Here is a 14,158-nt window from a genome sequence, read left to right as displayed (position 1 = left end):
AAATAAAAAAATTCTCAAGCAAAAATGTTGTGGACTGCATATTGCAACCAAATGCAAATTGACGTAAAGAAGCTTTTTTGTCCATGTGATTTCAGCACAAATAACTTGCCTTCACTGAAGTCTTGAAAGCATGAGCAAAGAAAAATGAACAGAATATGAAAGCTTTGACAAAACAAAACAGCAAATACATGCATTTATTCTCTTTATCCTCATAAGCCCTTATCTCCTATCAATAAGCCACACAAATAAAACAGCACGAACACACACAAACTCACCTGTACACGTAAACTCTTTCTTCTGAACCTCAGCAATGTTGTGGCCCCTCAGGGAGGGCGGGGCCATACACTGTGTGTAGAGGCCGAGGCGGGGCCTCTGTCTCAGCCAATCAGAGAGCCAGGCCACATGGCAATCACATAGCAGATTATTAGAATGCAGACGACTAGAGAGATAGAGAGCGTGAGAGAAAGAGTCACTTGAGGGTCCGACGGCAATCTAAGCTGATGTGCATGTGTGTGAGAGAGTGTGTGTTAGTGTTATCGACTTTGCATCAAACAGTTTCATGTTAATTAATTACAGTCTTGTACTTGCAAACAAAAACGCAAACTCTGGTGTTTCTGTGCGGTCAGCACCTTTAAGAGTCCTTCCCTTCACATGATTAATGTTACAAACAAACCCAAACCATATTTAGTTGTAACTGACTGTACAAGCCTGATGTAATAAGCCAATTATCTTTTTTAACATGACATGATGGCAGTAGAGGATGTGTTGAGACAGAAGAGGATGCGTTTATTTTGTCATGGCAGAAATCATCACATAGACATAGGACCAACTTCACACAGAACTGAGCTATAGAAAGCACTGAAATGGGCTGCTCTTGTTATATCTCTCTCCAGAATTCTTTTCTTCCCAATGGGCCTCGAAAAGGCTTTTGAATATTTTGGGTCGAGAGAGAATGATGAAAATCACTTTGTTCCACTGAAATGCAGAAGAACACTGCACTTCAACCATTTCAAGTTTCACCAGGTATAGTGCTTTAATGTTAATTAATTATCAATATGGTACCTTCAATTTTGCATGCCGAAAATATAAATAATTGAATATAATTAATATAACTAAATCAGTAAAATAAGGTCACTTTGACTACATGATTTTTAACGACTCTACTGATTAGCGGAAAAAATACAATTTGGGATTTTTACTTTAATTTTTTTAAAAAATTTTTTACACATTTAACATAAAAAAAAACGATTTAACCCCCATTATCTATTGACCATTTATTTTTTCTATGGAATGTGTAACTATGGTAACAGTGTTATTTTAGTATTATTTATATACTAATACAATATTTATTAATATTTTGAATTAACTGTCATTTTTTTATTTTTTCATTTTAGAGCAATTAATTAATTATAATTATTATTAGTAATTAGTCATTTTACTAGTTTTTGTATTTCTATTTAGCTTTAATTTATTTTTATTTCAGTTTTATTTCAGTAATTTTAGTACTTCGTTTTTTTTTTTTATTTAAGTTTAAGTTTTCCCATCTTGTCATTCACTGGCTTTCTTTCCATCATCTATTGCTGACGTTTAGCTAACAAAGACCAGAATACTGATATAGCAATTTTATCTCATCACATAAATGGGATTAAATCATGATCACACACAAAGGACTACAATCTACATAATGTATGCTAATGAAACATACATATTAATACAGTTATTACACCTTATTACCCCATAATCACACTTATTAAGGGCCAGCATGATAAGTGCTGGATAACCGACGACAGTCTGAAGAACTGGTTTAAAGCAGTTTAAGTGTGTGTGTGTGAGTGAGTGTGTGTGTGTGTGTGTGTGTGTGTGAGAGAGAGAGAGAGAGAGAGAGAGAGAGAGAGAGAGAGATACTCACAACGTTCTGAGCTTGGGCATGTGGTTAAAACTGGCCACAGACAAGCGAGAGATATTGTTGTTATTCAGTGTGCTGTAAAACAAAGACAGAGAAAGATAATAATAATATTATAGACCTATTTAGATAACAAACATATACAAACCCAAATGACTTTTTAGCTTGTGTGGAAGCAAAATTTCCAAGCAGCTCTAAACAATGAAAGTGAATGGTGACCACAGCTGTCCCTGGTCCCCATCTACTTTCACTGTATAAAAAAGAGCATCTTAGACATTTTGCTAAATAACTCCTTTTGTGTCCCACACAAGAAAGAAATGCTTTGAATAAGAGTGATTCAGTGATAACAGAATTTTGGGTTGACTATCCTTTTAATTTTTGTCCTATTACAATAATCCATACACAAATTTATAATGCTGATTTGATTTTTCTTTGCAATGTATCAGTGTGCCTCCATGCAAGCGTATGGTAATAAGCATAGATTCACATCTTTCTGCTCCTAAAACCTCATCTGTCCATTTGTCACAAAGCATCAAAATAATCCTAGTAAAATAATCTGACACAATCCCATTTATCCGTCTTGATTCCATTTTCTCTAACAGGATTCCACTAATGCCACTTTAAAAAGCAGATATGCGTTTTATACAATTATTCAACACCATACAGGCATGATCTGACAGCCAAGACACACAGCATGCAGTCTACATACATAGAAATCCATACCAATTTAACATGAATATACACTTTTCTAATCTCAATTCCAATCTTAAAATCAAACACAGTTTCTGGAACAGTCCCAAAACTGGTTTTGCCCAGCTTTGACTCAAGTCTAAAGAGACCTGGATATCTGAAAAGATCTCTGCTGTGGCTTTAATTCAACAGAACACAATCACACAAGTTCTCACACACACACACATGCAGTGCACTTACAGTACTTCTAGGTCCCGAAGAGCTCTAAACGCTCCATCTTCAATGCAGGAAATTTGATTGTAGTCCAGCTGCCTGAGAGAGGAAAAAGACAGAGAGAAAATGTTTGAAGTTCTTCTGTTTGGTGTTAAATGATTATGGTAATATGGCAATACACTCTCAGAAACACTGTTCCTTACTAATAAACAATATTAATCTTTCACTCTCCTGTTCCTCAATCTGTCTTTCTTTTCTCTCACTCATTTTGTTGTCACAGTCTTTCTTTCTTTCTCCCCCAATTACTGTTCTTGACTTTGCAGCCTCCTCACTCTGTCTGCTGTGTTCTCCTCCACTATTGTCTACCTGCACTGCCCACTCCTCCCATCTGTGTGTGTGTGTGTGTGTGTGATGGTCAGTCTGCCTGGGCATCTCATTAAAGCACACAATCATTAATTCAAAGCGCTTTCTCTCTCTCTCACTCTCTCTCTCTCTCTATTTCACACATAGATACAGAAAACTCACAGGTTTTTGATCTCAGTAGCTCCTCTGAATGCTTTTCTAGGAATCCCCTGGATTTGATTTTCACTAAGGTCACTGTAAAATAGAGAAAGAGAACATTAACAATCGTTAGCAGTTATGAAGACAGATATGTATTCAAATGATCTAAAGCATATTTACACAGATTGTGTTTCCCTTTCTGGTGTACGACAAAAGCAAAGGCAGACTGTGAGACATCAACTGTCAAAATTCTGTCATAATTGACTCATAATTGTATGGTTTTCTTTCTTCCTTAGAACACAAAAGGAGAAACGTATGACATAACAATACAGTAAATGGGAACTGGAGCTTTCAATCATCAAATGACACCATTAAAGTATCATAAAAATGGTCTATATGATTTGTGTGCTATACTCCAAGGCTTCTGAAGCCATATGAAATTAAAGTTGATAATCTAGATTATCAACAATCGATATACCTTAACCTTTTTGACACTGAGACCCGTCTGTCCAAGACAATATTCAAAGGCCTTCATATCTAAGCTAATATGCACATCATGGTACATCTGTTGTAATACAAATAAATTATAAATAAATAACTAAAATGTTGATGTCAGTTGAATGTTGTACATTGATATTTTTTGTGTTTTTAGGATTTTAATAAAGATCATGTTAATAACTAAATGTAAATATTTGTAAGAATTATTGCGGCCCCCTGGAAATGTCAGGCCCCCTATAGAGCGCCCTGGCCCTCTGGTAGAGATTCATTGAAAAGATTAAAATAATGTTTTGCTTATGAATAAGACAACGCTACGAATACATCACCGAGAGCTGAGACAGATGTCAAGAGTTCCACTGAATAATTATTATTGGTATTGTATGGTTTCTGAAGACGTGGAATATAGTTGTCTGGGTCACTTTTAGGATACTTTCATATTGTTTTTTGTTTTGTGTGTGGCTCCAATCCCCATAACTGCATGGAAAACTTAAATGATATCCTCTTTTATGTTCAACAGAGGAAAGAAAATCATACAGGTTTAGAATGATGTGACGGTGAGTAAATAATGACAAAATCTAAGACTGACAGAAGAGGCGAAGACTTAATGATTTCATTATACAGCGAAATAAACACTTTATGGTTACTACAATTTGTCTCAAACAACAGCTTTAGATAAATATGGTCAATATGAAAAAGAGGACAAAGAGAAGAGAGTAGAAAAAAATGAAGGAATAATATTATTGATCACTTTAGCAAAATCCTCCAGTGTGAAACCTACACATAACTAATAGCCTCGTGTTCAAACAACACACAAAAGATTCATTGACATATGCAGGCACTGTCAGCGGGAGAAAATAAACAACAAAAGAAAAAGAAAGCAGGAAGGAAAACAAGAACAGAATGAGAACATAGTTAAAAATGTAACCTCTGCAAGAAGAAATGCAACAAAAATACACACACACAGCAGACTCTCATGCAAACAGTTATGATGAGACTGAGCAAACATTTCTAACTGAAGTCCCTGGTTCTTTAGGCATCAGAGAGCAGACATTTAAACAGCCATGGTTAAGTCTTCAGTGCTCTTTAAAAATGTCATCCTGACATGACCTGAGCGTGAACTGAATGGGAATTGTCTTTAATCAGGTTCATCTGCGTCTGTACAGGACACCGACACCGGTCTGCGTGCGCATTTATGAGATCAAACGTACGTCTGGATTACAGTATAAACATTCCAGCTGTCACCCAGATGAGAGCGAGATGAATTCAGGCACAGGCAATCAAACCATTGAAACAAAACAATTAAAAAATCTGTTCCCAGTTTAACAGGGCGACTAACATCGAAATAAAGCGCCACACACACACACACACACACACACACACACACACACACACACACACACACACACACAAAGACATGGTGGGAGGTGGGCTTGACAACTAGTGAGGACTCACACACACACACACACACACACACACACACACACACACACACACACACACACACACACACACACACACACACACACACACAACTTCAGTGGCAGCATAGAGTGGAACACCCAGGAGGGGATCGAGAGCTAAGAAAGAAACAGAGAATAAAAGAGAGAGTAAGAGGGTTGAATGATGACCTCTGAACACCTTCAGAGGAAGTGCTTCACTCGCTCTCTTCCTCTTTTCAATAATTGAACAAAAACTAACAGAAGCTTAATCCTTGCTTTATTCCTGCTCTCTGTCCTTCATTTTCTGTCACTTTCACTCTTTCTTTTCACCTGCTGAGGGACAAAAATACCTCATATAACACAATAAAACACCGAGAGAAGTTAAACTAATCTAATCAATGATTTATGTCTCTATCTCTCTCTGTTTTCATACACTGAGAATGAAAATAATGAGTTATGGAGAGCCCACCTGCACTAATTATGACCATTCATTTCAATGAATATCAATTATCATAATAGCTGCAACCGAAACACTTGATGTTTTTATGCAGTCACATGATCAGATTTTAAGCCCCGGTCACATGATTCAACATTCAAGGGGTTCTCAAAGGTTGACCTTTGCACCCATGCATGCTTGCGGGTTCCTGTGTGTGCGTTTCAGTAGGGGGTGACTTTAATGAAGTGTCTTCCCTCACGCAAAGCAGACCCTCAAAGACAATCCTCTCATTTATAGACGTACACCCGCACACACATACACACACACACACAGCATGGGACCCTTACAGACTGTGAATAGCTAGTTCAGCTAGCCAGACCTGTCAGTCAAATTCCTCAGCCGTCAATCATAATGGGACACAGACACTCAGTCTCCAAAAACTAGACACTGACCGTAATAGATCAACGTCTGTGTGTGTGTGTGTGTGTGTGTGTGTGTGTGTGTGTGTGTGTGTGTGTGTGTGTGTGTGTGTGTGTGTGTGTGTGTGTGTGTGTGTGTGTGTGTGTGTGTCGAGGTCAGGCCAATCTGTCTGTTGAGGGCTCTATTCATCTAGATGCCTGTCATTTCCATGACTGGCACATGACAGCACCAATCACAGAGCAGCAGGATTTAAATGAAAAATGCCAGGGAGACAGACAGGTATTTATAATATCAAAAATATTCACTCAAACGCACACATTTGTCTGGATGTATCCGCAGTGATGAATTACATCTTCATCCACAAGGGGGCAGTGCAATCTTACCAGCATGGGCAACCATACACAGACACAAACATCTACTACAGTGCACTAAGTGTTTTTGTTTAGGTTTACTTATGTCCATTAACCTTGTAAAGATATTATAGATGTCAATGACTCAGAAATATATGAATATTTAATAAAACAATAATATTATTAAAACAAAAATAATTAAAAATGTATAAATTATAAAACATATATGTTTGGCTGATGAATTTTAATAATGCGATGTGACTTTCATCCTGTAGTCTTAACTGACTTGAAAGGCCAGTAAGTAGACTCAGGAAATAGTAGGACAACTATGCAAAAGTTCTGTCTAATGCCAACCAGGGCCGTAGCTGGGGGATGGGCTACCGAGAATGTTGCCCCGAGCCCCGTGACGAGGGGGCCCACTAAAGTGCACTATGCTATAGCCTTCTCATTGGAAGTGGGGGCCCACCGATTAACATTTTGTCCTGGGCCCCGAGACTTTAAGTAACCGATTGCTTGGCAAAAGCACTCTGCTTGGTCTTTTGTTGCTGCTTTACATGGACACATTTTGCATTTTCTTTTCTATGCACTGTGGATGAGCAAAACAACACTTTGAAAAAAATGATGAATTTTGTTTATATAGTTTGTGGTGGAATAAACCTAAAATTCAACAAAAATATATCTACCTTGCTACACAGTGCTTGGAAAATACAGAGAGGAAGAGAAGGAAGGAAAGAGAGGGAAGACTGAACTGATAGGGAGGAATGAGTGGAAAGAGAGAGAGAGAAACAGATCACATCCTTGAGCCTTTGATAGCAAACGTTAAATTAGCGCCAGTACGACGAACAAGAAACATTGCTATCTCCCCAAATGGCACGATAAGCACACAAACATCAGAGCTGGAAGTGTTCGGATTTGCTAGGACAGCATCAAAAACATTTATTTCAGTCAGGCGGTAAGTGTAGAGATTTTTAGTTTGAGCCAGGGTGAAACTGTCCCTGATATGAGTCTCTCAATCGATTGCCAATGCACGTCTGGCCGGTACAAGCCCAAGTTGATGAATTCTGCATTTGTACACCATTTTTCAAGTCTTTTATTTTTCTTTCTTTCACATTCTTGTTTATGTTTTTGTTTTTTTACATTCCTTATCAGGTTCACTTTAGTTATATACACAATGACAGATTCATTGGCTGATTTTTGACCATTTTGAAATTATTGGCTTTTTATTATTGGCTTCCTGTTTGGCATTTCCCTTGAATAAGTTCAAATGTACCAACATCCATGTAAATAGATATTGAGCATTTTCTCTTTTTAAATGTTCGCTATAAAAATTTACATTTAATTTTGAGTAAGTATTATGACAAATTTGAGGTTAAAATGACATGAAAATGCCCCCTATCTATTTTGTAAATGCATGTTACAGATCTTGTTGTAAATATCCATGTATGTTTCGATTTTATGTATTTTTTTTATTTTATCTCATAATGTTTCATCAAAAGGTCAAAACTGGACTTTCCAGACCTTCTCTCTAGTGACGTATGCTGGAATTTTCCAATCATTTAGTCAGCTTAAACCCAGCCGCTCCAAAATCGACTGCAAGCCCACATTCATTTTGGAGCGCAACGTCCACATCTCAAAATCCAATCTACAACTGATGGATAGAAAGAAGTCCCAGACCTACACATTTTTCTTTTTTGAAAACCCATTACACTCGCACATCACAATATGTGAGAAAAGATCTGTTGTTGCTACTTCCGTTTCATTGTGACTTTAATATAATTTGTCACTTGTGAGTTGCTCCTCTTGCTACAAGGTATTTAGTTCCACTAACACTCGAGGTGCATTGATAAAAACACTGAAAACGGATTAGTACTCTGAGCTTGAATGTGTGCTTCACACTTTCTCTCTCTCTTTACTTCCAGTGGTGTTGGGGAGACCACCTGTCATCCATGAAAATGTCATGCGCACACACACATTAGCAGATGTTAGAGGGATCTGTGAAGAAATGAGCGCTGATCATTTGCTTTCCCCTGAGAGGCTCATTAGTGAGGTGTTTATGAACTGGAGGCATTCAGCACTCGTCTTGTAAGCCTGGCTCTGAGGGCACAGACTGCCATCCTTTTCTCTCTCTCTCTCTCTCTCTCTCTCTCTCTCTCACACACACACACACACAGACTGAAATAATGGTGAGGTGGGCACTAGTCAAGTTCTAGTAAAAGAAATACAGATTACACTTAAGGTTTGGAACTGCCAAACCCAGATTAATATAATGGTAAAAGGACAAGTCATGGAATCAGTTTCAAGAAATGTTAGGACTGTGAAATATCAGTAAGATATCTATGAGTTATTGCATATAAAATGCTGGATAGTAGATTAAAAAGATGCTTGCTTGAGCAATCTTCTATGAAGACTAAAATACATATATCAAATACATTTCTAGAGGAGCATCAAAGAAGTCACTTTCAATTCACTTGTTGCTCTGGTCATTCTGAAATGCCAAAGTCATCATCAAAATGATTGGCCACTCTACCTAACCGGAACTTTCTCACACACTTCAACCCAAACAGAAAGCATCTGCAGCTGATTGCTAAATACTGTCACAGAACAGAAGAATGCAGACAGGTAAGAGTTCAAACACAGAGTTTATTGGACAGATACACGGATCTGAACAGGAATGCAGACTGGTGGTATGATGATGGATGAAGAACAGATGAAGGATGACTTAGCTTGCTGTGAACGAATGTCTCTATTTGCAGTTGACGGTCGCAGTTGCAGACGCAGACGAAGGGCGGGTGACGGATGGCAGACGACAGAAGACAGGTAAGGTTTCCACAGAACAGGTAAGGTACAGGTAATCGGTCTTAAGGTGTTCGTATAGATGAGACCAGGACAAGTGTCTCTTTATAGGGGGTGATGGCTGATGCTGGTGGGAAACATGAGGGATGCTGGAAAGTGTAGTGCCGTAGAGGTGACAGAGCTGGTGTGGTGACTGGATACGTGACAAATTCACTGTCACAGCGTTCTGTCTGCATGCACTAAACCGCATGTAATATATTACATTTATTAAAAGAACCACAGGCTCTTTCCCAGTGGCAACAACTTTAATTTCCTTTACCGAAAGTGACAATTTTAGACTCTTTAACTAATGGAATGGAAACTCTGCTTTATTCATTTAGAGTTTTTTTTGTGAGTTATAATGTGCAAAAATTAAATATGAATATTGGCTGGCTTGAACAGCTATTAAAGACAAGAACATTCAAAAAGCTTAATCCAAAAAGTAAAATAAACATCGAAATAATCAAGGCGTGGTTTCGTGCTGCTTTATTAAATGCATAAACAGAAGAATGATATTTAATCACTGATTGTTTTTAATTACTTTTTATATAATTCATTATTATTAGCATTTAAGGTTTATGCTCTCATAAACCTTAAATGCTAAGACGTCAAGAAACTAATCTACTAACACTCTATAAAGGCAAATAAAAACCACTTTAAAATCATTACAGTATTAAAGTTGTTGAATAATCATGAAAATATTGTGCGTCCAGCACTACATTGAGTTCAGGGTCAAAAAGTCAGTCAGACTTTAGTGTGTGTGTGTTTATGTGAGAGAGCAGGATTTGATTGTGCCAGTGTGGGTGCACACAGACAACCACCAACTTTCCCACAACCACTTGTTTTCTCTCCGTCTGTCTCCCTGTGTGCCATTCTCTCTGACTCGTTCTCTGTCGGTCTATCAGTTGCTCTTTCTCTCTCTTTAAGACACACAGATCGAAACAATTGAGACAAAGAAACACTTGAAGATGAAAGACAGGAGATAGTAACTCTATTTCCCCTTTCTTCCCCTCTCTCTCTCTCTCTAAATCTTTTCAAGATGTTTTGAGTCTCGTAGCTATTTGCCGTCGATTCCAGCAGACAGTATATGTGTGTGTGGGTGAGTCAAACTGAAATATTCCTGTTCAAATACAGACGAGGCCTCAATGTTGTCTTTCACACACCAGCAAACTTCAGTCATGACCAATGGCTACACACACAGCTGCTTGAGTCCATCTGTCCTTTCCACACTCATTCAAACACACACACGTACACAGAGTTAAGCCCATTTCTTCAGTGGGTCACTTTAAGGATGTGTCTGTCAGAGCTGTTGATTTTGGAGCTTTAAGATTCAGTTTCTCAAACGCACACGTTGAGTAAGTATATGAGACCAACTTCAGCTTCTCGGTAATCTACAATTACAAAACACAGATTGAAAATCTCATAGAGAACAGAAAGAGAGGAGGGAGATGGTGTGGTTTTCCAGTCACACTCAATCTGCCAGTGGGAATTACATACAGCCGTCGAGGATTTCCTTCTATAATTTACTGCTTAACGATCACCGCAGTTTGTGTGTGTGTTTGCACGGGTGTGTGTGCGCCTCACATTTGTAATAGCAGGTTGCGAGTCAGCCTTACCAGAAGTTTCCCTCGGCCTAAACCACCATGAACCAATCAATAAAACTCAGCCCAGAGCAGCTGTTAAGATGTCAGCTTTACATATCTGATTACATTACATACAAAACACAGTCAACATTATCATCTCCCTCTCTCTGTGTGACCTTTCCCATAATTCCACTCTCATACGAGTTCTTCAGGAACAAATAATCATGGTTGAAGGGAGATTTTGTTTGAAGGCTAATGGAAGGTTCTGTTAACGCCTGACCAAGCCATAAAGCATCACAGAAGGGTTCTGCCGTCCCGCGCAGTATTCCTCCTGTCTAAACCGCATATAGACACTTCGGGGGATCGTAAAGACACTGATTTACTGCCTCATTTGAATGTATTCAATGACTTTGGTACAGTTCGCAGTGTTTTATATTTTTGAAAAACGCTTTCTCTCATTGATGCTCATTTTTCCTGCCTGCTCTGTGGTTGAAATTCTTGTCATGGGATTTTCTTATTGCAATTTCAGATGCTTGTACACACACGCAGAAGGTTACGTATGCAAGCATGAGGGCCAAAGCAAACATACAAATATAATGTAGCGATACAAACCGCGTCAAAGTCAAAAACTCTTGCAGTAATCATCAAATTATCTTTTGACTCAAATTCACTTTTAAGAAACATATTACAATATAACTACAATGTAACATTAATGTAATAACATGCTAATTTAATTATTCATGCACCATAGTATTTATGCCAAAGAATACCATACTTTAAAAAACGGTATTTCAACGGTACATATCCCTAAAAAAACAGTAAATGCTGGCAGTGTTATCTGAAAACACAACTGAAAATGATATTCACACATCAAGGTCAAAAACACAATAAACTGAACTCAAATGAATTTTTGTAAATGTATTACAATGTAATAAATAATGAACTAACATGCCAATTTGCTCTACATCATGGTCCTTAATGATTACCATATTTAGGTGGCATTATATTTATGCCAAAGAATACCAATACCATGGTACATATGCCTAAAAAAAGGCAAATGCTGGCACTGTTAAACAATCTGAGCATGTACAGACAAACACTAAAGATGCAGACATTTTAAATCATAATAACAAACTCCAACAGAGAAACCTGTAGACTGTGGGATCAAATTACCATGAACTACACAAGTATGTCTGTTAGATTGTCTTTGAATGATGTTCCACTCCATAATGCATACAATTTCAAAAGAGGAATGTAAATGTGCCAGTGAAAACAAATACGCATAAATACACATTCACACAAACACACTAACTCGCATAAATGGAAAATCCCCTGACTTCACAACAGTTCAATTTAAAACTATTAAAACTCACACGTAAGTGTGTTTACTTTCAGCAGTGCCACATGAATGAACACACACACACATAACACACATACACACACCAGTCATGGCAGGAGGTTCATTAGAGTCAATGCTATTGATGTGAATGAAGTCATTAAGAGATATATTATTCACGCCTCATTTGATTCCTATGGACCACCGTACACCCCGAAAACATGTATCCATGACAGCAAGAAAGCACAAAGACAGGAATTCAATATACACTCCAACCAAAACACACAAACATTCACACATGCTTGCATGTGGCCTATCATGCATCTATATAAGCAAACACACACATAAATGCAAACAGTTTTTTTTTCTCCAACAAACATTACAACAAAAATATGTGTTTCATATATGCATGGGCATTGGAAGTTATAAAACATCTGTTTTTTCAATACAGTGTGTGTGTGTGTGTGTGTGTGTGTGTGTGTGTGTGTGTGTGTGTGTGTGTGTGTGTGTGTGTGTGTGTGTGTGTGTGTGTGTGTGTGTGTGTGTGTGTGTGTGTGTGTGTGTGAGAGAAAGAGAGAGAGCAGTTTGATGTCATTATTCACCCGTGTGATAACAAGTGGCTCTACACCCTCAAAAATCCTTATACATCCACCCGCTCGCATACACGCGCACACACATATTTTGAATGCAATAAAATCTCACTGGATGTCTCAATATATCAATGTCATACCAGCATAATCTGCTCACTCTGAGTAATTCATCACAGAGCAGTGTGTAAGTCCCATGATCACACACACACACACACACACACACACACACACACACACAGACTCACAGACACACACACAGTCCACCCGCAGGCCATACACAATGATCGTACTGTATGGTGAGGCTGCCATCACAATAGAACTGCAGAAGCCTTTGTGTATCTGTCAACCCCTGTCTGACTATCTTAATAGATCACACACTCAGAGGGTAAGAGAGAGTGAGAGAGAGAATATAGCAATATTTGTCCATCTGTCCATAGTTTCATAGTTTCTAGAATAAGGGTGGGCAAGTGAGCGCATTACCCACCCAACAGAAAATCAGGGGAAATAATATGAAGTACTAACTTGTGTAATTAATTATTGCCTGTGTAAGTCTGTTTTTTTTTTTTTAGTTTCCAAGGTAATTCACATACCTATTGTTTTTTATTCTTATTTTTATTAAAAATTATTTTTATATATTTACTGTATTTTTCTTCTAGCATTGTCTAATAACTATCATATATTTGTATCATTATCTTTCTTGAATTACATTTTTTGGTACAATTTGTTTCTTACTTTGTCTTCTATTTTTCACCTGCAGCTGAATTGTGCATTGTGGTGAACATATTCAATCATCTTTTCTTGAAAATGGGCAAAAATAAAGATTTTTCATTTTGTTAGTGAGATACAAATGGCAATGTCAGCACTGGAATTTGAAGATTTAATGTCGACATGAAATGAAAATGATTTGCCTGATCAATTTAGTAAATGCGTGTTGTGAATGATTCATCCATGCATGTTCCATTTTTAAAAAAATATTTTTGACCTCCTAATGTGTAATTAAAATCTAAATTAAAATCAACACTCAATCTTCTGATGAAAACGGCAGACTTCTCTGTTGGTTACATATGCCGGACTTTGTCACCTCAGGCAGATTAAACCCTGTTTCTCTGCAATTGACTGCAAGCGTGTGTTAATATCTGAGTGCAATGTCCACATCCAAATATCCAATCAATAACCGATGGATAGAAAAGTCCCTGGCCCACATTTTTTTTCTTTTTCTATAGTTATTTACACTCGGTCACTACAGATGTATGTCTCAATAATGAAGAAAAAATATATGTTGCTACTTCTATTTCACTTAATGTTATACGTTTGTTGTGGTTTATAAGTGGCAGATTTTGTTATAGAGCAGCAATGTTCTGTCCTGT

At 37.6% G+C, this 14,158-nt stretch overlaps 1 protein-coding gene across 6 annotated transcripts in view; it reads right to left on the bottom strand.

Moving 5' to 3' along the window:
* The window catches only part of slit2 (slit homolog 2), a 71,825-nt gene that overhangs the window by 29,362 nt on the left and 28,305 nt on the right, over positions 1-14,158 (bottom strand). For all 6 annotated transcript variants that reach the window (XM_081361890.1, XM_081361894.1, XM_081361891.1 and 3 more), the window contains exons 5-8: positions 3,332-3,403; positions 2,834-2,905; positions 1,910-1,981; positions 276-439 (exon numbers count right to left, since the gene is read on the bottom strand). In XM_081361890.1, coding sequence (XP_081218016.1) covers positions 276-439; positions 1,910-1,981; positions 2,834-2,905; positions 3,332-3,403 — 380 coding nt within the window. The remainder of the gene's footprint in view (positions 1-275; positions 440-1,909; positions 1,982-2,833; positions 2,906-3,331; positions 3,404-14,158) is intronic.

Source organism: Scardinius erythrophthalmus (assembly GCF_964197995.2).
Source record: "Scardinius erythrophthalmus genome assembly, chromosome: 3".
Taxonomy (NCBI): domain Eukaryota; kingdom Metazoa; phylum Chordata; class Actinopteri; order Cypriniformes; family Leuciscidae; genus Scardinius; species Scardinius erythrophthalmus.
The sequence above is the reverse complement of the archived record's forward strand: the minus strand, read 5'-3'. Positions and strand labels throughout refer to the sequence as shown.